The 23,067-nt window shown below is 40.0% G+C and overlaps 1 protein-coding gene across 1 annotated transcript in view; it reads left to right on the top strand.

Moving 5' to 3' along the window:
• The window catches only part of abca2 (ATP-binding cassette, sub-family A (ABC1), member 2), a 238,833-nt gene that overhangs the window by 38,909 nt on the left and 176,857 nt on the right, over nucleotides 1-23,067 (top strand). Inside the window, exons 2-3 of the mRNA XM_034208396.1 lie at nucleotides 3,671-3,764; nucleotides 11,261-11,372. Of these exons, the coding sequence (XP_034064287.1) occupies nucleotides 3,671-3,764; nucleotides 11,261-11,372 (206 nt within the window). The remainder of the gene's footprint in view (nucleotides 1-3,670; nucleotides 3,765-11,260; nucleotides 11,373-23,067) is intronic.

The following is a 23,067-nucleotide window of genomic DNA, read 5'->3' as shown; positions in this document are numbered from 1 at the left end:
CGGGCTGGGCGACGCCCCAGGGGATTGCTCAGTGGCCAGCTGTTGGACCCCGCGACTCTGCTATGGGCGCTTCCCCACCGGCGCCTGCTGGTGAGGCGTCCTCTGACCTCACCGTTCCTACGGGTGCCTTCCTGGGCGCACCGCTCCCGGTGCCGCAGTCGCCGCCGACGCTGCCCCAGCCTACTCGGCCAGGCCGCGTGAGGAGGCCGCCTGCACGTTACGAGCCCGAGTCCGGCAGCTGGATACGGGATTTAGACAGTTAATCTATTAATCTAAACAGGCGAAAACCTACCAGTTTCATCCACTGTCTCTGCCACCTCCCTCCATGCCTCGCTCCTCCGGTTTGTATCCCGGTAGATGAACAGAGACTGATCATACAGCACCGGGTGATTCACTACCGCTATAATGAATTTTCTCTCCATTTTTTTGAATATGAGGAAATGACCTGCGTAGTCTCTCCCAGCATACACACGGTTTGATTGGCTAGCGCTTGTACTGTCAGATTTGCATACGCAGGATTTGATTGGCTGATGCCAAGCATCGAGCCTCAAAAGTTGAACATTGTTCAACTTTTGATGCCGATAGATGCTCGTGATGCTTGCAAAGCCATGCCATGCTCCCCACAATGCAGTTCGGCGAAGTTTAAAAATCTTCTACGTCACCCCATTCAAATGAATGGGCGAAGCGTTGAAAGCATTTTTCGATGCTTGTAGTGTAGACGGGCCGTTACACAGTGCTTTTTTCGGCTCTAAGCGGAACATCAGTTTTACAATGGCGTCGGTACAGCCGTATATGTTTGAACCGGAGTCCGATCCTGAAAGTGAGACAGACCAACGTGATAGACCTGATCCACCGTCCCAAACTAGACTAGAGCAGACGGTTTCACAGTGGAACGTTTTTATTTAGTATCGCTCTTACATTTCAGATGTTAGAACTGCATCATTTAACTACATCACAGTAACAAGTTTGTCCGCTAACTAACTGAACTGACAACTGTTGTTATTTAGGTGCACTTGTGGAAACTGCGCCATGATGCCTACCGAAGTGGAAAACGTCTATTGCAAAGAAATTAGAAAGGTAGCCTAGCTGACAGTTACAACATTATGTAGCCAGCTAGCTGAAAACACCAACAGTAGCACACAACATTATATGCCAAGATATACACCATACGTATTTGTCAAGTCAATAGACTATTATATGCCTTTTTATTTCTTCCTTAGTAATTTAATGTTTATTTTGTAAACCTTGCCATAGTTGGTTTAAATGCTAAACGTGTTATGTTACAAATATCTTACCTTCCTATAGGTTGTAACACGAATGAACCAAGTCCCAGCACCTATTATGTGCATGGTACACCAGCCAGGACTACTAGAGCCAAACTGTCTCAACCCATACACCCTGCAGAACCTCCATAACAGATTTGATTATGGACCTTTGAGGCGTAGAATGGAAGAAGAGCAAGTTATTCTTACCTGTAATAAACTACTACTGTGTTTGATGAAAAATCAAATCATGGTATGCTATATATGAATGATATGTTATCAGAGCAAATCATTCAGGGAAGAAAGGCTACTAAGTATTTCCATCAAACTTTATTTTTAGAAATGTACAAAATGAATGTAAATATACATATATACACTGTATATCATCCATTCCTCCCCTTATAGACGTTTTCGGAATCTTGCCTATCGCAGCTTTGTAAGCTGGTGCTGGAGCTTTTTAGGACGAGGCATCAGAGTGGTCATCCCGTCATGTGTTGTCCGCCAGATACGCCAGGAGTTTCCTGATCTGGCTGGACGAAATCAAATGCAAAATCACAAAATATTAGAGAAACTTAGTTGTTTTAGGTTCGTTAGCTTGCCAGCTAGATTAATATGCTAACCTACGTTTGCTAGTTGTTCAGTGTAATATGCCAACCTACTATGAACAACAGCTAGTGGTTCATATTAGGCTAGCAAGAACATGCTACTATGTAACTGTCTGCTACGTTCGGTCATTCATTGTAGCTGGCATGGAAACAATGTTTTCCCTAGCAAACTCATGTCTAGCTCTTGGTAGCCTTCTTTTTTAGCTCGGTAGCATACACGCTAGGAACGCCAACTATAATGTAATTAAGTTTCGCGACTGACCATATGGTAAATCACCCGGAGTATACTGTCTATGAGTATTTCCTGTGTGAATGCAGACATTCTCCTGCTATGAGATACATGTAAGGCCATCTGCTGACATTGGAGTTGATATATGGAAACGCTAGAAACGTAGTTAGCCCAGTTAGCACTGTGTCATTAGCAGCCCGAAAAACGTTTACCCATTTAAACAGTCATGGTAGATACCTTGTTTGTTTTAAACATCATAAATACACAAACAAGGCAAGTTTATTTAGCACCTTTCAACACAAGGCAATTCAAGGTGCTTTACAAAAATGAAAGACATTCAGACAAAGGCATTTAAAAACAGTCATTAAAAAGAAAAGATAGTAAAAAAAAGAAAAGATAGTAAAAACTGAACAACAATGAATACTTACAGGTTGTGTAGCCGAATCTCCCGCTGGTCCAAACAAAGTAGGAACAGCATCGTTCTTCAGTGTCCTACGCTGTACATATCCGGCATGAATCGCTGAAAGGTTTGGGAAGCTTTGTTACGTGAAAGGCTGGCAGAGGGTGTGGCCTCTGGGTGTTCACACGTCACAGTACCCAGGAAGTAAACAATGGAAAATGAGAAATCTCCAACGAGGCGTTTTGGGGCAGCATAGACTGTGTTAGAGTTTTACTCGCTACAGGGTGTACTTTGAGGGTTTGTGACTCTGCAGACCGTTTACATGCATAAAAACCTTCATAACACACAAGGGGACGGGTGATAACCGGAAAAGCATGAAATGGGCCCTTTAATATAATTTTGGATGTGATTCTTGACATTTATTTTTATGTTACAATACCAAGGCAAATACCTTGTATGTGAACCAGATGTGGATGTAATTATGTGGGCATCTAATGCTGGACCATGTATGTACAAGCAGACTGACCAGCCATTGAGAAGTCTGAACACCTGCTACAATTCAAATGTTATCTCCTCTCCTCTCCAGGCTCAATGTGATTTATGAATTGAGTCTGCTGTGTCTCTCAATGAATTTGTAGTTGCTGACTGATCAGTTTTATACCAAGAATAAGGATGGAAAAGGAAGTCATTTAGGATTGAATGCAGACTGTACTTTGGTATCAAATGTGAGCACATGATCAGGCCCAGGGAGGAGGTGTGTTTGTGTTTGTGTGTATGTGTATGTGAGAAGGTACTGTAGTTAGTCAACATGCTCATATCAGTGTCAGATTACGTCTCTTTATGCTTCTTTACTCCAAGGCAGCGGCTCTCATCTATCAACACTATAGAGGAGCTACAAATACTGTTTGAAAAAACTAACTACCTGACAGGACTGGCAGCCCTGAACAGGATTATTTCACACTCCGTCTCAGATGTAATTAATGGATATGTGACAGTAGGCATACTCAATCTATTGTACAGTGATCCAGGGAGATGGGAACTGACAAATAGAGATCCATGTTAAATAACCATGACTGAGGTCACCAGGATCACTGCACTCAAACTGGGCCTTGGCTAAGTTTCATTGGAAATGAAGCACAAATAAACTTGTCAATGTTCTCCTCTTCCCCTCTAGTGGGTGCTGGCCTTTGAGATCTTCATCCCACTGGTCCTCTTCTTCATACTCCTGGGTCTGAGGCAGAAGAAGCCAGCGATTCCTGTCAAGGAAGGTAGGCAGTGGATCTACTACATATTTGAATGTACTCTTAAAGGGTAAAATGATTACCCAATACACTCACAATGTCCTTGTGTTAGCTGAACATTTGAAAAGAGGGCTGTTTATCTGAGCTCATCTAAAGTTAACTTTTCAGAGATACGTGGTTCTGACAGCAATGCTAGAAACATGTGATGGAACTAAACAGTATGCATTGCTGTCGGTCCCCCATAAAAGAAAATGACAGTTGGAATGATAAGTTTGCCTGGACCTGCCTGCAGTCATAAAATATATTTTAGAATTCTGTGCTGAATGGTCATGCATTCTAAAAATATGTGTAATCTGCTGCTGTCACCAAGGTGATGTGATGCCTTCCACCATGTAGCTGTTGTGTCCTTTAATCACGTTTAATATTGTGATGCTCTGTCCTAAGGAGGTCGTTTTCATGTTTTAGTTTGCTCTGAGTGCACTTACTTGTGGCCACTTTAAATGGAATGTTTTTTGTCCATGTTGCTCCTTCATCTTTTTTCTTCTTTGTTTTTACTGTTCTTTATGGTCTGTTTTTCTTTTTGTCCTGTGCCTGATGCATGTTCTCAACGTGTTGGATGGACCAGTGTGTAAGTTTCATCATGACTTAATTCTGTCCTCAAACCTGGCCGTGTACTACGAAGCCAGGTGAACGAACCCAGCGTGTCTGTTTGTTCTTTGGCTTCACTCACCCTAACAGACCCTTCTAACCATTGCTACGTTGCTGGCTATCACCTCGGTAAATACAATTATGATTAAGTTAATCACAAACATGACCAAGTGTACTGTCAGCAGAACATCATATTTCACAAGTGACTCACTTACACACACCCTGCCTGGTATATGCCTCTGACCCAGGGCCGGACTGGGACAATAAGTCAGGCCGGAAATTATACACCCAGCCAGGCCACTACCAGTTTTTTTTTGTGCCATTTTGCTGGATTTATTTGTCAATATTTACAGCGTTGCTGCCCGTAGTGATAGCCCTATAGTTTAAATCTACTACCCAAAAATAAACTTATGGAGATGGGTTACTATTTATTTAAAAAAAAAATTGAAAATCTATTTAGGAATCTAGCCATGTGAACATATTTGAAGTGGGGGTGGACCTCAAATCCTCTAGGGGGGTCCGGGGGCATGCTCTCCCGGTAAGATTTTTTTGTTAAATGTTGGAGTTAAATGCATCAATCTAGTACACTTTGAGGGGGAAATAAAGAGACTAGATATATGGAAACACCCATATGAAACAGAACTGTAAACATTGAAATAATCATAAAATCATAAGAACATGGCCATAACCAATAACATACCATATCCAATATTTAAAAACATTTGAACTTGTTTATTTATTTGTTTTTGGTTCATTTATAGTTGTGAGTGTGTCTGGGCTCCTGAACCAGCCTCACCTGTCTCCCTCCTCTCTCCCTTCTCCTCTTTGAGGCAGAAGCAAAGACTAGTTTTAGCTCTCAACAAGTTTTAAAAGTTTCTTACCTTTTTTCACCTAGTTAACATTTGTTTTTAATTATTCATGCATATTTTACTAATCACTCCCCTTCAAATGGAAATATGTGTTTACATAAATGGTGACCAAACAGTTTGAGACCCACTGAGATAACTCAGACTAAGTTATCTAAACACTCAGAGTCCTTTACCTCACCTGAGTTGTAGTTATCAGTCTCTCAGTCTGACAGGAAAGGACTCTCCTCCACCTTGTTGACAGCTCATTATCCATTAGCGCCGCTAGCTAGCACCAGATGCTAACAGCAACAATACACGTAACCGGTGCGCATGCTTTCTCTCGCTCGCTCGCGCCCGCCACACATACACACACACCCTCCCGAGCTTGAATGAGAGACCAATCGAGGGCTTTAGTGTATGATCTGTATGAAAGTGGCCATGTCGGCAGGCCACATCATGTAGACAGCCAGTCACCCTCTGTGAGGCAGAGTCAGACCCACATTTGCGCAGCGTTGCGTTCACAATAAATACATACAAAAAAGAATCCTCAGGCCAGCAGGCCACTTAACAGGCCAGGCCATCGGGAAACCTCCCGGTGCTCCCGATGGCCAGTCTGGGCCTGCTCTGACCCCGGCTCACACTCAGGTAAACCGTGCTCTGGTTGTGTGTGTCTGTCTCTGCGTGTTCACCTAACTCTGAGCCGTGACACATCTAGCCTTTAATTATTTATTTTAACACTTTTCCAAAAGGCTGCTCTCTGTTTCTCTGCAGTGCATTATATTGTTGTGACTTTGTCTGTGTCTCCTTTATGAAATGCCTTTTATTTCAGGTATTTATTGTTCCATACGTGTGCACCTTTAAGTCCACGTTTGACTTAAAGACCACCTGTGTTTACACGTTCCATTGGTGACCTATATTCACAGCTCGCTGCTCGAGGTGGACATATACAGATCGAGATATAGATAGAGAGATGATCTGTAGGCTATGAATTGTCACCTTCATGTTAACATGTCAGGGTACTTCACAGACCCACTTCATTCATACATACACACTGTGAGGTTATATCACTTTCTTACTGATTGCATAAACCCTTTAACGCTAATAAAATAATTAGTGCTCCACTTTTTTTAAGTTGATAAAATTGTATTAAAAAAAAGCCTTATTGCAAATCTGTGTTTGAATTTTCTAAAGATCATGAGGTGTATTTTCATCTTTAATATTCTCTTCAGTCTTCCTAACAGCAGGAGCTTGAGTTTACAGAGGACATAAAGAGGGGTTGAAAAATCATGTTGGTAACTTTAACAAAGAACTAGAAGACATGCAACATGTCCAGATCAAGCGGCAAACTCTGGGGCAGAGCCGGGAGGACAATAAGGAAGTGCCTCAAACTGCAGTTCATCTAGTGGCCAGTAGGAGCAGTCTGCAGAAGGGAGCAATTTCCATAGACCCCCATGTTAAAATGCCCAACTTTACAGCAGAAATAAACATGTTTACATCGTGGTTTAAAAAACCATATTCTCTGTATAGTTAGATTCCCCCTTAATGACTATGGATTGGGGGGTGAATTATTTCTCAACTCATCTGTTTAATTAATATTCAGTCTTAAAGTTATGCATAAATTAGGGCGTGGTCACATTGAGTGACAGCTCTGTCCAGTGACTGCTGCTGCTAGCTTCTTGTCTCTCTGCTAGCTGCTCCGTGAAGCTAGCTACAGGAAGTGTTGCCAACTTGGCGATTTTCTCGTTAAATTTGGCAGATTTCCAAACCCTCCGGCGACTTATTTGTGTCAGAGCAGAGAGGAGACAACCACACTCCCCCGCGTCGAGACTGCAAATGTATTGCGCATGCGCCAACTGCCAAGCCGTCCTGGTTTTGAGCGGGATTTAAATGTTGAATGTAAATGTTTCTTCACTCACTTTCACACTATAATAAATAACTGCCTTTGCTTTGCTTTGCCTCACACAGCCTCAGTCACTCAATCACCTCGTCCACTGTGTGTGTGCCTCTCTGTGACAAGCTAAACATCATGGCACAGTCTAAATTGTATTCTCAAAAATACAGAAAGGAGTGGGAATCAAACCCTGAGTATAAAGGATGGTTGAAGCCATTTATTGGAGTAGACACACGGGCATACTGCCTTTATTGTAAGGGGGATTTCTATGCCAAACTGTCATGTTAAAACCCCAAAACATACTCAAAAGGCAAAGACATTTCTGATCTACTGTCGTCTGGATTTAACTCCGGTGGTTTCAAGTTTAGATCCTTGAAGGGTTGGGAACGTTTTTTGCCTACAGCCGCCATTACATGATATGCAAATTAGGCGATGACGTCATTTAGCGACTTCTGGCGACTTTTCGGACAGCCAATAGCTACTTTCCTTACTATGGAGTTGGCAACACTGGCTACAGGGACTCTGCCTGCTCAGTTCATCCAGGAAACACAACTTGAACTCGGCCGTGGTTGTTTGTTCTTCATGCTTATATATCGGACTATTGTGACTCGCTCTGCGGTTAAAACAGACGGTGCATGAATGCAGTTTTGCGGTAAGTGAAATTCGAGTACTTATTGATGTGTTTATGATTTCAATCAGCTACGTGATGAATGTTAAGGCTTGGGTTAGCGTGTAATGCAGTGGTAGCTAGCTACATCTGTGCTAACGATGCTAATTGTAGCCTCCAAGTTAAAACGAAATAGAGAAGTGTTAAGCGTTAAGTGGGATAATACTGTAGAACAAACGGCTTCTGTTTGAGGTTGATAAAATAAGGTCATACTTGTAAATTAGTGAGATATTTGATTATGTAGGTAATAGTGTTGCACGGTGTACCGATACTTGAAAGGTACCGCGATACCCTGCCGTTACAAACGGTACGATTCCTCCGTTTCATTAGTATCGGTACTTTAAGAATGACGGGGAAAAGTATTTGGAAGTATTTGAGCTATATCTCTGACAGTGAGGGCAAGCCTACGGACACCACGAGGCCTGTCTGTAAGACATGTTTTAGATCCCTGCAAACCAAGGGAGCCAACACATCAAACTTGGCTAAGCACCTCGCCAACCGGCATCCAGACAGGTTAGCGAATGTGATAGATAACATAATTACATCATGCTCAAGCCCATGCCCTCAAATCTAAGTCAAACCAGTGTAATTTATTTTGTGACAAACGAGGCAATTAATGGCAATGATAACTGTCTAATATGGCTATCTTTTTAGCTAACTTACCAATGCGGCTAACATCGGCAATATATATTTTGTTAATAATTATTTATATTACTGTACTATTACATGTTAACAAAATATTAAAACAACTATATTTTATAAAATAAAAAAGTTGTTTGAGATGATGCTGAATTTTATTTAATACGAATTCTTATCATTTATTTTGTTTATTGTTCTCATTGTTTAAAAGTTTGTGTTATGGTTATGGTTCTGGTGTGAAATAAAGCACAATAATTACATTTAAGACTGTTTCCCTTTTTTTAAGAAAAGTATCGAAAAATAATCGGAATCGCAATTCTTGACTTGGTATCGGTATCGAAACCAAAATGTTGGTATCGTGACAACACTAGTAGGTAACTGTATGCATCTAAGGTTAATTTAAATTCGCTATGCTTGAGTATGTAGACTAGCTAACGTCAAAGTAGTGTTGAATAGCAGCGTAGTGTATGTGAAATCAACCTCACAATAAGATGTGTGTATATTACAATTATTAATGTCATATTTCAAGATGATTACTTAGATATTACAATATGGTTTGTTGAGCTGGAGTTCATTATCGAGCTTACACGTTAACGTCACAGTCATCTGAATAACGAACCCAAACCTTGTTGTTTTTATTAATTGTATTAACAAATTAGTATGAAATAAATAGTAAGTATTGGTATTGGTAATACCAAAAAACGTGGTAAAAGTTATTCTTTCAGTGAGACAACAGAGCAAGCTTCTACAGTTGCACTACGTTTTGATAACAGTTCAATATTATTTTGATAATAACATATATTTCAATGTTGATGAGCTTCATACTGTTCATTCATAATCTGATTGTCTTTGTAGCTCACTGTTGAAATAAAAAAAAAACATTACATTTACAAAATAATGATATCTACAGCCCCTAAACACACAAACACACTGCTTTCATAAATAACACACTTGTTCTGCAATAATATGTTTTATGTTTCCTGTCATTTTTGTTAGGAAAGGACATGCCTGAAAGACACAACATGTTCTCCTTCTCGGAGGGTCAAGAAGAACATCCAAGAGGAACATTAAAAGCTGATGTTATGAGATTTTAAGACCAGTACAGGACATTCACTAAGAAACTACTTTTATTGTGAAAACAGAGAAGGTGTGGTTATAGGCTTATAAAGTGTGGCGAAAACACAGTCAGCTGATCGAATGCACCTATTTCCACATCTACACTCCATCAGCTGCTTATTTATATTTGCCTCACTTTATGAGCTTCACATCACTTGTGCCTTGTACCGCAGAGTTTGCAACGTCACAAATAATCTTCAGTCAGATGTGAATGTGTAATCTAACATTTTCAGTAAGAATAATGGACGAAAGGAGTGCAAATACAAATACAATTTATTGAAATGTGAACCAAAAGTTAATCAAATGTTTTAAATAAAAAGCACATATGGACAGAAGGTGTAAACCTATTAAATGTATAAGTAAACACATTTAGTCAAATAAAGTGACAGACTAGGCCTGTGCAGTTGGTATCAGCTTTGCCCAGCATGGGCTCCTCCATCAGGCCTGGTCCTCCTCGCTGAGGAAAGACCCTCAGTCCTCTCCAAACCAACAGACAGGACGTCCATCACACGGAGGTTTCTCCCTGAAGTCTCAGCAGCTCTCTGGACACCACGCTGTCTCAATTCGTCCACACTGAATATGAGAGGGGGAAAATGAAAATAATAAATGCTTTAGACAATAAGAAATATAAATGTCACTGTTGAGTTGCTCAGTTTTTTTAGATTGTCAATACTATTACTGTATAACTAATATATCAGGTTAAGAGGCACATTCAAATAAAGATTGGTCTTTAAATACATTTTGTCTTTTGAATTGTTTGTCTAAAGTCAAGGATCTAGAACTGGTACTTAGTTTTAATGATACAGTCTGGTTATTATGCTGTTTGGAGGAGGCCTCACAGGTAAGAGCACTAACTAGCTACCATCACATGTACCTTAGCTTGACTTAAATGTATTAAACCTATAATTAAGTGATGGCAAAATATAAATAACTAATGTCATGCAAACATATTAATATTTGCTTGATTCCAGTGTTGAATTTAGCACAATTGCATACAAACGTTAAGGGATTTTAAGATTCTGAAGTATTATGCTAAAAACTCAATAACTTAGATTATTATTTATAGTTTTGCTGAATAGTTTCATGTCCGCTTACCTTAGAAACGTAAAATGCGACGGCAGTGTGCAGACGGGGAGCATGTTAGCTTAGCTTGGTAGCCTCAGCTAGCTCTGGAACTTCCAGCTCGGTGGCAGGAGGTCCCGCCTCGGCTCCGCCTCTTTGCCCTTATTTGGATCAGGCGAGAGTTAGACTCTGACGTCACTGTCGAGCCGTTAGTGGCTGACACCCCCTACTTTAGGCTTCTCGCCAACTCTGCAGAATCCTATGGGTGACGTGACACTACGTCCATTTATAGTCTATGGTCCAGATCCATAACAATGTGAAGATTATTGGAATGGCCTCAGTTATGGAGACAATTAGTGAGTATAACTCCGTTGACAGATGGTATATAAACAGTTTCAGACCACTTTCAGCAGCACAGTAACCATGGAAACATTGGGCTACTGGCAAAAGCTGAAGTTTTTTAGTTTTCCGGTGGGAGGGCTTTCATAGACTGTTATAGACGAGGAAAATGTCTTAGGCCATTTGTGTTCAGCAAAGTGATGAAAGGCCTTCTCTCTCCTCTCTAACTCTAACACAATCTCTCACTCTGCTTCTTCATCTTCATTGACCTGGTGCGACTCATCCTCCTCTTATCCACATCTGTACTGTGCAGCGTTCTACAGCGCGGCCCCCCTCACCTCCGCAGGAATCATCCCTATCATGCAGTCTCTGTGCCCCGATGGACAGAGGGATGAGTTTGGTTTCCTGCAGTACAAGAACTCTACGTAAGTGGATTTTCATTTCAGCATTCACTTATCAGTCAGTATGTTCACGTTTTGTGAAGACTCAGCTAAGATAGTCCCTCGGGGGGGGGTGACACAGATGACCCTCACCACTGAGGAGGCGCACATTGCATCATGTTAGTATGTCACCGCATTAGCCCACTGCACCACAGCGGACCAAACACATTACATTTTCACTTTCATTGTGGGAGAAAGGAACGGGGAGACAAAATGCTGAGAGCAGCCAAGGTTACAGTTGCGTGTGCTCAGTCAGGACAGTATGAACTGATACACTGGGTCAAAGTTATGGGCCTTGGAAAATATTTCCCCAACAGTTTCTCTCTTTTTATCAATTTTGATCATCTAAACCCTTATTCTAATAATATTTTGTTCAATACTTAAATCAATGGGAATCTTCAGATTTGAGTGTGGACTTACACAACATCAATTACATCAATAGCAATCACATTAAGAACAACATAAGATTGAAACATTCAATCACAATGATTGATACAGCCAATCATAATAGAAAAATCATCAGTGTTTGGAGCATCTTTTGTCAAAAGCATAATAATGAACACACAAAATCACAGATACATAATAACAAAAACATTTATTTTTAAAACTAAACTAACATTTACTCATTAGTTAATCTCACTTATCAAACTATAACATCAAAACCAGCTTGCAGTTTAAAGATTGACTTCAAGGCAATCACTAGTCAAAAGCATTTTAAATGTAGGATCATAAGAGATCCAGCTAAGGTATACACATTCACAGTGGTGATTTGATCAATCTGTAATCTGCAAAATTGCAGTGTCTTCAATTTGTAGGATTACTTTGACTTCCTTACGCTTTAGTCAAGAGTAAGGCACTTAGTCTTAATAAAATCAATACATTCATTTTAGTCAAGTACATTGTTCAAAATCTGAAAAGGAAAAGTTAGGTAAATATTCAAAGACTTTTGTAAAAACCTGGAAAGGAAGGATTAAACATTCTTAAAACTTGAATTATTACATTTGTAAATGCTACCACTGATCTGTACCAAATTAAGTCTATCAATTATTCCTATTAGCCATACTTACCTGAGCATCTACTTATGGTACTTGGAAAGGATTCTTCTGTGTTTATCTAATGTTGAATATAGAATATCAATTTCTTTAAATTATACTTCTCTAATTTGAGGATCAAATATGCTACATAATTGTTATATGAATTATTATAAATATTTGTTTTGGGCCAAAACTGAAATTAATTCAGTACTTGAAACATCATTTTAGGTCTGTCTGTGCATGGATAATACATTAAAGAGTAGTGTTGTTAAGCCTGATTGCTGGATTATTAAGGATATTAACATTATCTGTGATAATAGTAGAAATACCTTATTATTCAATACCTTATAATCTGAAAATATCAATTAATACATTTTGTTTAGTGCGAAAGTGTAATCTGATCCGACAAAATATATTAATCACCACTATTTAACACATGTCTGGTCATTGGAAATATAAAAACAATCATTAATTGTACATCTGTAAACATCCGGTCATTCAATTCAAAGTTCATCTTTGTACGAGAGCTGGAAGAACATGTCCGTCAGTCTTCCTGACTCGTTCTCCTCCTCTCTTTATGACAGAGTGTCTGGTGTGTAAAGGCATCCTGATACTGTAGATTAGCACTGAGGTGCTGATTGGCTCAAACTCTTCTTCATCAGAGCACCATATTTCAACCCCCCCCCCCAATTGCTCTGCTTTTGTGTGGCTCATTCAGTGAGCACTGTATGATCCCCCAGTGAAACGGAGGCTCATCTGCCTGCATTCCTTCTGCTATCTGCTTGAGAGCAGTGCAACTGCGTATTCCTAGTGATGCATCCAGGTCCCCCCCCCCCCCCGTGATGGGAGAGGTTAGGAAGACATCTGCTCCTCCAAGAAACATGGAACCTTGTATTATAGAAGCCTCTGAAGCCCTCGCTCGTCCTGCAGGGTTGTCTGCTTGAGCCCACCGAGCAGAATGGTGAAGAGAAGAATCCCCTCTCAGCAGAAAGGTGAAGAGAAGAATCCTCTCATCAGAAAGGTGAAGAGTAGAACCCTCTCTCATCAGAAAGGTGAAGAGAAGAATCCTCTCTCAGCAGAAAGGTGAAGAGAAGAATCCCCTCTCATCAGAAAGTTGAAGATTAGAATCCTCTCATCAGAAAGGTGAAGAGAAGAATCCTCTCTCAGCAGAAAGGTGAAGAGAAGCATCCCATCTCATCAGAAAGTTGAAGATTAGAATCCTCTCATCTCGAATGATCTCGTGCTTCCTTGTCCGTGGCTGGGGGTGCTCTCTGCAGCCGGAGAGTGTGACCCTCTCTCTCTGAACCTTGGCCATGATAGCTGTCCTAGTTATCGGCACAACACCTGATAGGGATGTGTGAAGCTGACCGTTGAGCGGCCCGACCAAGCAAGGAGGCAGAACGTCCAAATACAACCCGGTGTGGGCATTTATTCATCACTGACACATGATTCACAGCCTCAGTTGCTGTCCACCTGAACACAGTCAGCAGCCACAAGGATCTCACACACACTACCTTGTTACTGACAGGAAAAACAGAGCCTAAATACACACACACACTTTAATCAGCAATTAGACACAGGTGGGGGGGGGGGAGGAGACAACACAGGGCACCAGGTGAACATAATCAGGAGTAACAGACATAGGGAAAGGGAAACACTTTTCAAAATAAAACCACATGTGCAATAGTACATGGCCTGAAGCCGTCAGTCCTCAGTGACAAAGTTACCTTCGTCACAGGATGTTTTCTGAGTGAAGACAACTCAAAGTAATGGATTAGCACATTATCATTTAATTACAAAATAGGATAGGCCCCTCAGAATTATTTGGGAGCCTTCCTGACACATGCACATTATCATTTTGAAGGTTTGTGTTAGTCATTTAACATGCAAGAATCATATACTCATCAGTCCATAGCAGAGAAATATTATTTTAAGTTAAAGGTGAGCTAGTCCCTGTGGATATAACCCTTTCTCAATGATTCTAAATGTTATATTAATTCACCATTTACCTTTTGATAAAATATTAGTTTAACAGAAATGCATTTTCTCTTCCATAAAACATAGGTTTGAGAAATAAATGTTCCAATATAAAAGCAATTACTCAATATAATTGACTCTTCCCTCCCTTTTCTTACATATGTCACATATGAAATAATAACTTAGGAGTCTATTTAAGCATGGTGTAGTTTATAATCTATTAATCGAGAAGACTCAGTATCACCTGTGTGCAGCTTACAAAAAACAATTGTGAGAAACATAGATTATGCAGGAAATGTATACCTTTGTTGAAAAACAAAGCATATCTGATTTGGGAGGAAAAGCTTCATCCCCTTAACATCTGAGTTACCACTGAAGGCATAGCATAAATGGAATTGGGTGTCTGAGGGTGTCATTACTGAGAAATGTTAAACAAATTCAAAACCTTACATTTGAAAACAGGTTTGCATTCCTTCTCTTAAAATGACGTTATCATTGGAAACAATAAAAGCTAATTGTTTTGATGTAGAATCTATCAATTGAATCGTTAGAGCAGAACAGAATGGTCGTATTGTAGCCTGAGTTTCGTGCAGCCTTTAACTTTACTAGGTGGAAACATTGTCCATATAATGTGAATACATGTAGAACTAGACATTAAGAGGCCCCTGACATTAGGCCTATTTTAACAATAGTAGGGGCTTTTAACAGCTTGCCAACCTACAGGCATCCTCTGCATATCAGTATGAATAGCCTTAAAAAACAACCCACTCTGCGGTAACGAGAGTCATGTATCTGAACCAAATGCCCCAAGTGAAGCCGTTAGTCTCATCTGACTGACCCAAGGGTTGGTGCTGGTGTGACAGGGAGGCTTCCAAGTGTTCAAAGCAGATGTCAAGCTTTCAGTTCATGGCTCGGTGGGGGGGAGCAGACCCACGTGAGACAGTATCAACGGCTGTAATGCTCGTGTGCCTCCTGAGTCTTTGGAGGAGGAAGAGCGGCAGTTTGAGGGGTGTCATTCTCTCTGGGAGCAGGAAATGGTGTCCATTCTCGGACCAGACCATTAATGTGATGTAGAGCAGCCATAGCATCTCTGTGACTGCACTCAGCCGGACTGTAGCAGGGCAGAACTGGGTGACTTTCAGTGAAGCCGTCCAAGGCCATAGACAAAATGGAACCACGTACTAACAAAAGGGACACAAGGTCATCAATGGCTCTCTTTACCATTGGCCTAATTGTAAAACAAATTAGTGGGAAAAATGTGTAACACTAATCCATCATCATGTGAAATTTTGAGTTAATTTAAATAATTACCTATGGGTTGAAGTCAAATTAACATTAACATTAGAACTAAAGTCAGTCAAAATTGGACTTGCACGGATCAGAATCTAAGCAATTCACCACCTTCCCAGCTCAGTAATGAAAAGTATAACAAGACTAGGTACATTACAGGAGTGTTAAAACACCCAAACATGCACACATATCTTATTCTGGTAGAGATTAGAGGACAGGTCTAATGTTGTGAACAAAATTATCAAGTCAAAGTTATTTTATTTATTTTATTTTATGTACCACATTTAATTTAATAATTAATCTTAAATTACTAATAACTCTAAAGAAAGCAACAATTTACGATGCGGGTAAGGTGAATACTTATCCAAAGTGTGGGTGTGTGTTTGTGTGTGTGTGTGTGTGTGTGTGTGTGTGTGTGTGTGTGTGTGTGTGTGTGTGTGTGTGCGTGTGTGTGTAAGTATGTGTGTGAACAGCTTGTCTGCCCAAGGTTAAAACATTTGGGACAGCAGTGAGAATGTTATGAGAAACAATTTGTTGCTTCGACTGAACTCGAAGGAAGCTAGACTGGAACATTTAAAATAAATCAAACACTTGTGCATTAATTAAATACATTTGACATTTAGCTTGAGCTGGGTTCAATACTTTCTTTATGGTATTTAAATTGGGCTTGAGTAGAACCCCTACATAGATTTGGCTTGCAACACAAAGTGATACTGATCTCTGTCTGTTAGGATTTGAAAGTCTCATGATTCAAAGTGTGGGCCTGTGGAAAAGAGGCCCTTGGAAAACAACATCTATTTTTTTTTAACTGTAATTACTTATTTTAAAGAGATTGCAACATTATACTTTTAAATAATTGCTCAATTCATTTAACACATTTATTATGCACACAATAAAAACTTCAACAAATATATTGATCCTGGCTTAACCAGCAACCTTTACTCTGTTGTTCATAAGCTTGGTTTCAGAAAACTTGTCAGTAGTTTAACAACTATTAGAATTTTAGTAATGTCTATAGAGACCAATTGGTTGATACGAGAAATAATTTGAAGCAGTTTAATAAAGAATGTTAAACTATATTTAAAACTGTAATTGAACTTCAACTTATATTAATTATCTGAATCCAGTGGCCAGTTGGAATAGACAATCAACAAAGTTTCCATTTTGTAGCAACAGCGCAAAAGGTTTCAACAATAATTAATAAATATGTCTGAGTCTAGTTCTTTGTTTCGGAATGTGTTCAATATTACGTTTTTTTTCCTTCTCATTATTACCATACAATACATAGATTTAAGAATAAATGAAATAATTAATACAACATTGACCTATTTGAGCAGACAGATTTTGCAACCCTGATCTCCTCAGGCAGGTATTTATGACCAGCAGTGATGCCTCTGAGGGTCTCAGGGTGTAAGACGGGGCATAGGGTTTATACAAGGTCACAAACATATCTTAACATACCAGCAATACAATTTAAAATGTATTCTTAAAGTAATATCATCTTATTATCTTCTTACACCTACAGCGCACATCCTGAACAGTGTGCTTCTTGTTTACATGTTCCTCTGCACACTCAGATGCGGGACATATAAACACTCTTTTGCTATTTATTTTCATTTTACAGCACATTTATACTACCAGAATGTTGCTTTACATCTTTATATTATTTGTTTTTCTCAAGTCATTTACTTTTGGAGAGATAACTAAAGTTTAGTTAATTTTACCCTGGCTATGGACTGATTCATTATTAGTTGTTACAAAGCATACACAAGATGGCGGTTAGACAAACCCATATAGACCCCCCATACAAACAATCAGACAAACAAACATGAACTTGTAATAAACACCAGTGTGACAGTTAGGTTCATCCATCTCAATTTAGTCCGAATTAAGAGGTTTCAGAGGGGGTGGGAAATTATCTGTTTAGATGGGCACCTTGACTCGCGCGTCCACCCTTGTATACAAGTCCTAGATCGTACCTGAAGACCGTCCAAGAGCGATAACTAGCTTATCCTCTTGCAACACCACTACTCTATTCTAGTGGCGCTATGCCCCCCCGACCAGGAGAACATAGACTTTTTTCCTCTACCCTTTCTCTCCAACAACAGCACAGTTAGCTGTAGTCCTACACGACCAGCCTATACACTCGCCATCGAGTTCATCACAACGATGAAACACAGTTTTGTTCTACACTTGCTTGCCACTGCCCACCCGTGATCAATTAGCCTATAATTTTATGTATGCACTTATACGGACCGGCACCAGTTCCTCCAGCAATGTAGGGAACTGTGAAGCATCAGGTGATGCACTGCCCCGTCTTACCAGCACGTAGAAAACGGTCACAAACAACAAGAGTGCTTTTAGACCATCTCGTTTTTAATAGAGACGGCGGTGGTGTGAGTTAAAGCTATAGACAAAGGCTGTGACTTTCTCCCTCTCAGTGCACTTCACCAGCCACACAGCTGCTGCTGGAGCCGTGTTTACAGAGGCAATAGCGGTAATATCTCTGGCTGCTTATTTTTAACTGCTAGTGTTGGCCGCTGAAACCCCTAGAATTCGGCGATTTGTTCAATACAAATCCTTACATTGCTTTCATACAGAAGTTCCACTTTACTGATGCCCTTCATTAAGGTTTCTCTAAACATGAGCTGTGCATGCTTGTATGGCACTTCCGTCCCGAGCAACATACACAGAGAAAATCAGCCAGGACAGAGTCCCTAGACACTGATCCCCTGAACATTTTTAATTTTTTAAATGTTGAAGTTGAAAGCATCAATCTGGTGCACTTTGAGAGCAACATTAAGAGATCTATGGATACATCTCTCAACACCCATATGAAACAGAACTGTAAGCAGATTTTCTTTTTCTTTATGGATATTTTACAAATCACTCCCCTTTCAAACTGTGTTTTTGTTTATTAATAACAACTATTTTTTTACTGTCAAATAGTATTTTATACCCGTTTACTTTATTCTCTTATTTTTTTACAACTATAATGATCATATAAAGATGTGCCTTTACCTCACTGGTTGTAGAAAAAGCTTCTTATATTCGTTAGCATAGCTAGCTAACCAAATGCTAATAACAACACAGTTATTGACTGTATGATCAGTATGACAGATGAACAGATCGCCACTGGGCTTTCAACTAAAGACACAGCCACGCAAAAACTGCGGCATGTGTACGGCTCCTTATGGGTACTGCAATTTGTGGAAGTGGCGGAGGCGTTCTGGTGCTCTCCGGCAGAACTGTCAGAACTGCATCCCTGTCAGACGAGACATATACCACGTGATGACACGTTAGGCTCGTGATGTGTTCAAGGACCCTGACCTTGGCCAGGAAAAACAGGTACTCGCTTGTTTAATTTGTTTGCAGTCTAGATTTCTTTAATTTTTTTCTTTTTTGCGTATGTTTATAAATTACCTCGAGGGCCGTAGCAAAGGTCTCGCGGGCCGTATACGGCCCGGGGCCAGAGGTTCCCCACCCCTGCTTTAGGGAGAACACTTCTTGTTTGTGATTGGACAGAGCCAGCCAGAGAAGCACTGTTGTGATTGGTTGTTTTAGCTGCCAGTCAATAAATGACGCTTCGTGATTGGTCAGCTCCTCATATCCCTTCTGGTCCAAGCACTTGCCTGCCTTGCCTGTTTGGATTAGGCTGGAGTACATCTGTTACTCCTATATTTACTTAATCAATCATATTTAACTGGCCATTGTCCTCTCAGCCTGAAATATCAATCACTTTAATAAATGGTAAAACAAAAAATGAAAGGTTCTGGCTCAATTTCGGTTTAGTTAGCTTGTTAGCTTATTGCAGCTGTGCATGTTGCTAGCGGGTTGCTAGGCTACCTCACGAGCTGCGCCAGGTGATGTAAACAAGAACACCTCCATAGACCAGACCGTCTCAGTTTGTAGACCGCTCGGTCCAGGGTCCAGCCTACGGCTGCGGTGCTGTTTCTCTATAAATTCATGCTGAATTGGACCTTCTGTTTCATTCTTCTTCTTTAATGGCGACTTCCAAACAGAGTAGAGGAGAATTATCGCCACCTATCACTGCAGCATTGTTCTTTGTTACTTCCGTTTCATTACAATGACTTCCGTTTCATTACAATGGCCCTTTCTCATTTCTCTAACTCCCCTCCTCGACTCCTATCCTCGATACTTAGTCCCGCCCACAGGAGATGCGAGCCGAGGAGCCGAGGAGGGGAACCGAGGAGAGAGGAGGGGAAGCAGCAGGCGGTTAGAGAAATGAGAACTCCTCTCCTCTGAGCGGTCATTTTAAAGAGACGTCCATTAATGATGACAGGAAGCACAGCAGCCCTCTGTCTGATGGACAGATGTGTTCATGACCACTTATATATTTACTTTGATTCATTCACAGTGCGGTATAATGAGACAATAACAGACTACAGATGCGGACATATACACACACATATATTTATATATGTATATATTTATATAAATATATACAATTTCAGAATCAAATCAAAATCAAATCAAATCAAGTTTTATTTATATAGCACATTTATAAACGATTTTTGGTCGAGCCAAAGTGCTGTACATATAATAAAAATAGCCTACAGTAGAGACACTTTACAGCAAATACAACAGCACAGATTGTTCAGAATATCAGTATGAGAAAAACGACAACCTCTATCCTTAGACCCTCACATCGTACAAGGAAACATTTCCAGAGAAAACCCACAGAATCAAACAGAGCACTCTCATAATAACGTAACACTATCAGAGATATATCCCCCCCCCCTCTCTGGTCGCTACAATGAGGAAAATAAATGACGGGCCAAAAGTTTTATTTACAAGTATTAAAAGTAAGCAGAGGACACCAAACCAACCTGTCTGTTCGCTGCATCTGCACACACTGTACCACACACACCTACACCACACACACGCACATACAGTTCCTAAAACAGGCTACAGCCGTTGTGTATTTTATTATGTGAAGCACTAAATGGTCTTAGAAAAATATCGACTCTTTGTTTGTAGATATCTACTAAACTAAAGCAAATAAAGAGAGTAGGCCTGTTATACTGAGTGATATATAGTATACACACTGCTCTGCTTTCTGCACGGACCTCACAGCTGTTCTCTCTGTAAACATCGCGTCGCGATGAAAGCAGTTTCTAAAATAATATCCAGGGCCCAGGAGTTCAAAACTTTTAATCCCTATCTGATCAGATCAGATTTGGATTTTAGGGAGTTCAAAACCAAACAACAGGATTAGGATCACTTTGATATCCGATCAGATCAGGAAATCCAATCCAAGCTTTAATCTGGATCAAATCTTCAAAACGGGTAGTTCAAACAGACAACACAGGATTGGGATCAGTTTGATCCCAAACAACTGGATTATCCTGATCCCACCAGAGGGGTGGGTTTCCAGTGGATTACCAGAGCAAAATGTACTGTACCATTTATTTAAAAATATGTTTCATTATAAATAAGATGGCAAAGTTTGTTAACTGAAATAATACACACTTTTTAGCCTTCATGGCAAATCAATTTTATTTTTCATTTTTTGCTCACGTTTGTGGTGGCCTGTTTTGTTTTCAACCAAATGTTGATGACGTAAATGTTTATGCTCATGAAAGTATCACAACAAAGATTGTCAATCACAAATGTAATTTAGATTAAAGAAAAAATATCTTCAACAAAAAAAAAGTCCATCATCTGTCATCACCTTTCAAAAGTAATTGCGGACAATAGATGTCTGCAATGTGGTCTCTTGTCTTCCATGTATTATTTTTCATATCCACTAGATGGCGCTCAGTAGGATTAAAGCACAGATATTCAGGATCTAGTCATCTTGAAAAGTCGTAATCTGGATCAGGGTGATCCTATCCTGAATTGCTTTGAACTCCAGGGACAAAATCTGTCCGATTTGTCTGATCCTGGATCACAACAAATGGGATTTCAAAATCTGATCGGATCTGATTGAGATTAAAAGTTTTGAACTCTTGGGCCCAAGGGATGCATGCAGAGCTGTCATTGGCTGAGATAAGTCCGGCCGTGCGTCACGACTCTTTGAAACATCTGTTCCCGGAAATGCATCCACGAAGGAGCCGTGGAGGACCCATCAGTGTATCCTCGGTTATAGCTCCTCCAGAGAGCCTGCTCGATCCTCGAAGTGCATTTAGAGAAATGAGATGTCCTTCAACATGGCGCACTGAAATTCATTTCCGGGTCACTACTGGAGGACCGAGGAGTCGAGGAGGGGGATTTGATGAAATGAAAAAGGGCCAATGAGTTCCATTACAGCAGTGGTTCTCAAACTTTTTCTGCCATTCCCCACTTTGAACAGGTGGGCCTTTTCAAGCCCCACCTGTCGTGAGCTACTTTTACTCCTCTCTTTTTAGTTTTTTGCAGTGTATATATTTAGCACATTTTAACATTATTATATGCTTACCTTTAACCTTTGTGTGCTGTTTGGGTCTGTGGGACCCGTTTTCAGTGTTTACTAAAAGAACATGTATGCAATTTAATTATTTTAACTTGCTTTATTTTAAATGTTGAAGTGAAATGCATCAACCTCTTTGAGCACCAGATGAATTGATGGATACAGCTCTCAACACTCAGACGAAAGGGAGCTGTATACTTTTCAATAATCCAAACATCTTTAGAATATGATCACAACCAATAACAAATCCTTTGAACTTGTTTATTCTTATCTTATGTTACCTAGTTAGCATTCTTTCTTTTTATTTATGCATATTTTACTAATCACTCCCCTTTAAACTGTTTTTTCTTTTTTCACTGTCCTATACTCAGGGTTGGGAGGGTTACTTTGTAAATGTAATCAGTTACTGAATACTGAATACATGGCTCTGAAATGTGAGATGACTTTTAGAATACTTTCTTTTTCCATAACAGATGGGTATGTTTTGGTGAACAGGAGACACGTATTTTACTGTTTTAATGGCTTATCAAGAACTCAAACACAACATCTTGGTGTCATTCTGGACAGCTCTCTCATCTGCACCCCACATAAAACACATCACCCGGACTGCATTCTTTGTATTGTCTTAAAACCTTTCCTTAGAATATGTTATGAATTGTAAGGTGTCCTTGGGTGCTTTGAAAGGCGCCCCTAAATAGAATGAATTATCATTATTATTTATTATCTGAAATGATGTAATAACTTTTAAAACTTGTTCACTTGCCCCATGCATTCAGCAGCAGCAGCAGGTCATTCACTTTGATTTGATCCCGTTATAAATGTCATCATTTCGACAATAAAGAAATGCTACATAAACGTTATCTTGCACATTTTATCTAAACATCTCCGTTTCTAACTTTCAATATATTTTAAAAAGAGATCTCTCTCTCTCATCTGCGTGCGGGGGCGGGGCCTCACAGACGCGCTG

Source organism: Gymnodraco acuticeps, unplaced genomic scaffold, assembly GCF_902827175.1.
Source record: "Gymnodraco acuticeps unplaced genomic scaffold, fGymAcu1.1, whole genome shotgun sequence".
Taxonomy (NCBI): Eukaryota; Metazoa; Chordata; class Actinopteri; order Perciformes; family Bathydraconidae; genus Gymnodraco; species Gymnodraco acuticeps.
The sequence above is the reverse complement of the archived record's forward strand: the minus strand, read 5'-3'. Positions and strand labels throughout refer to the sequence as shown.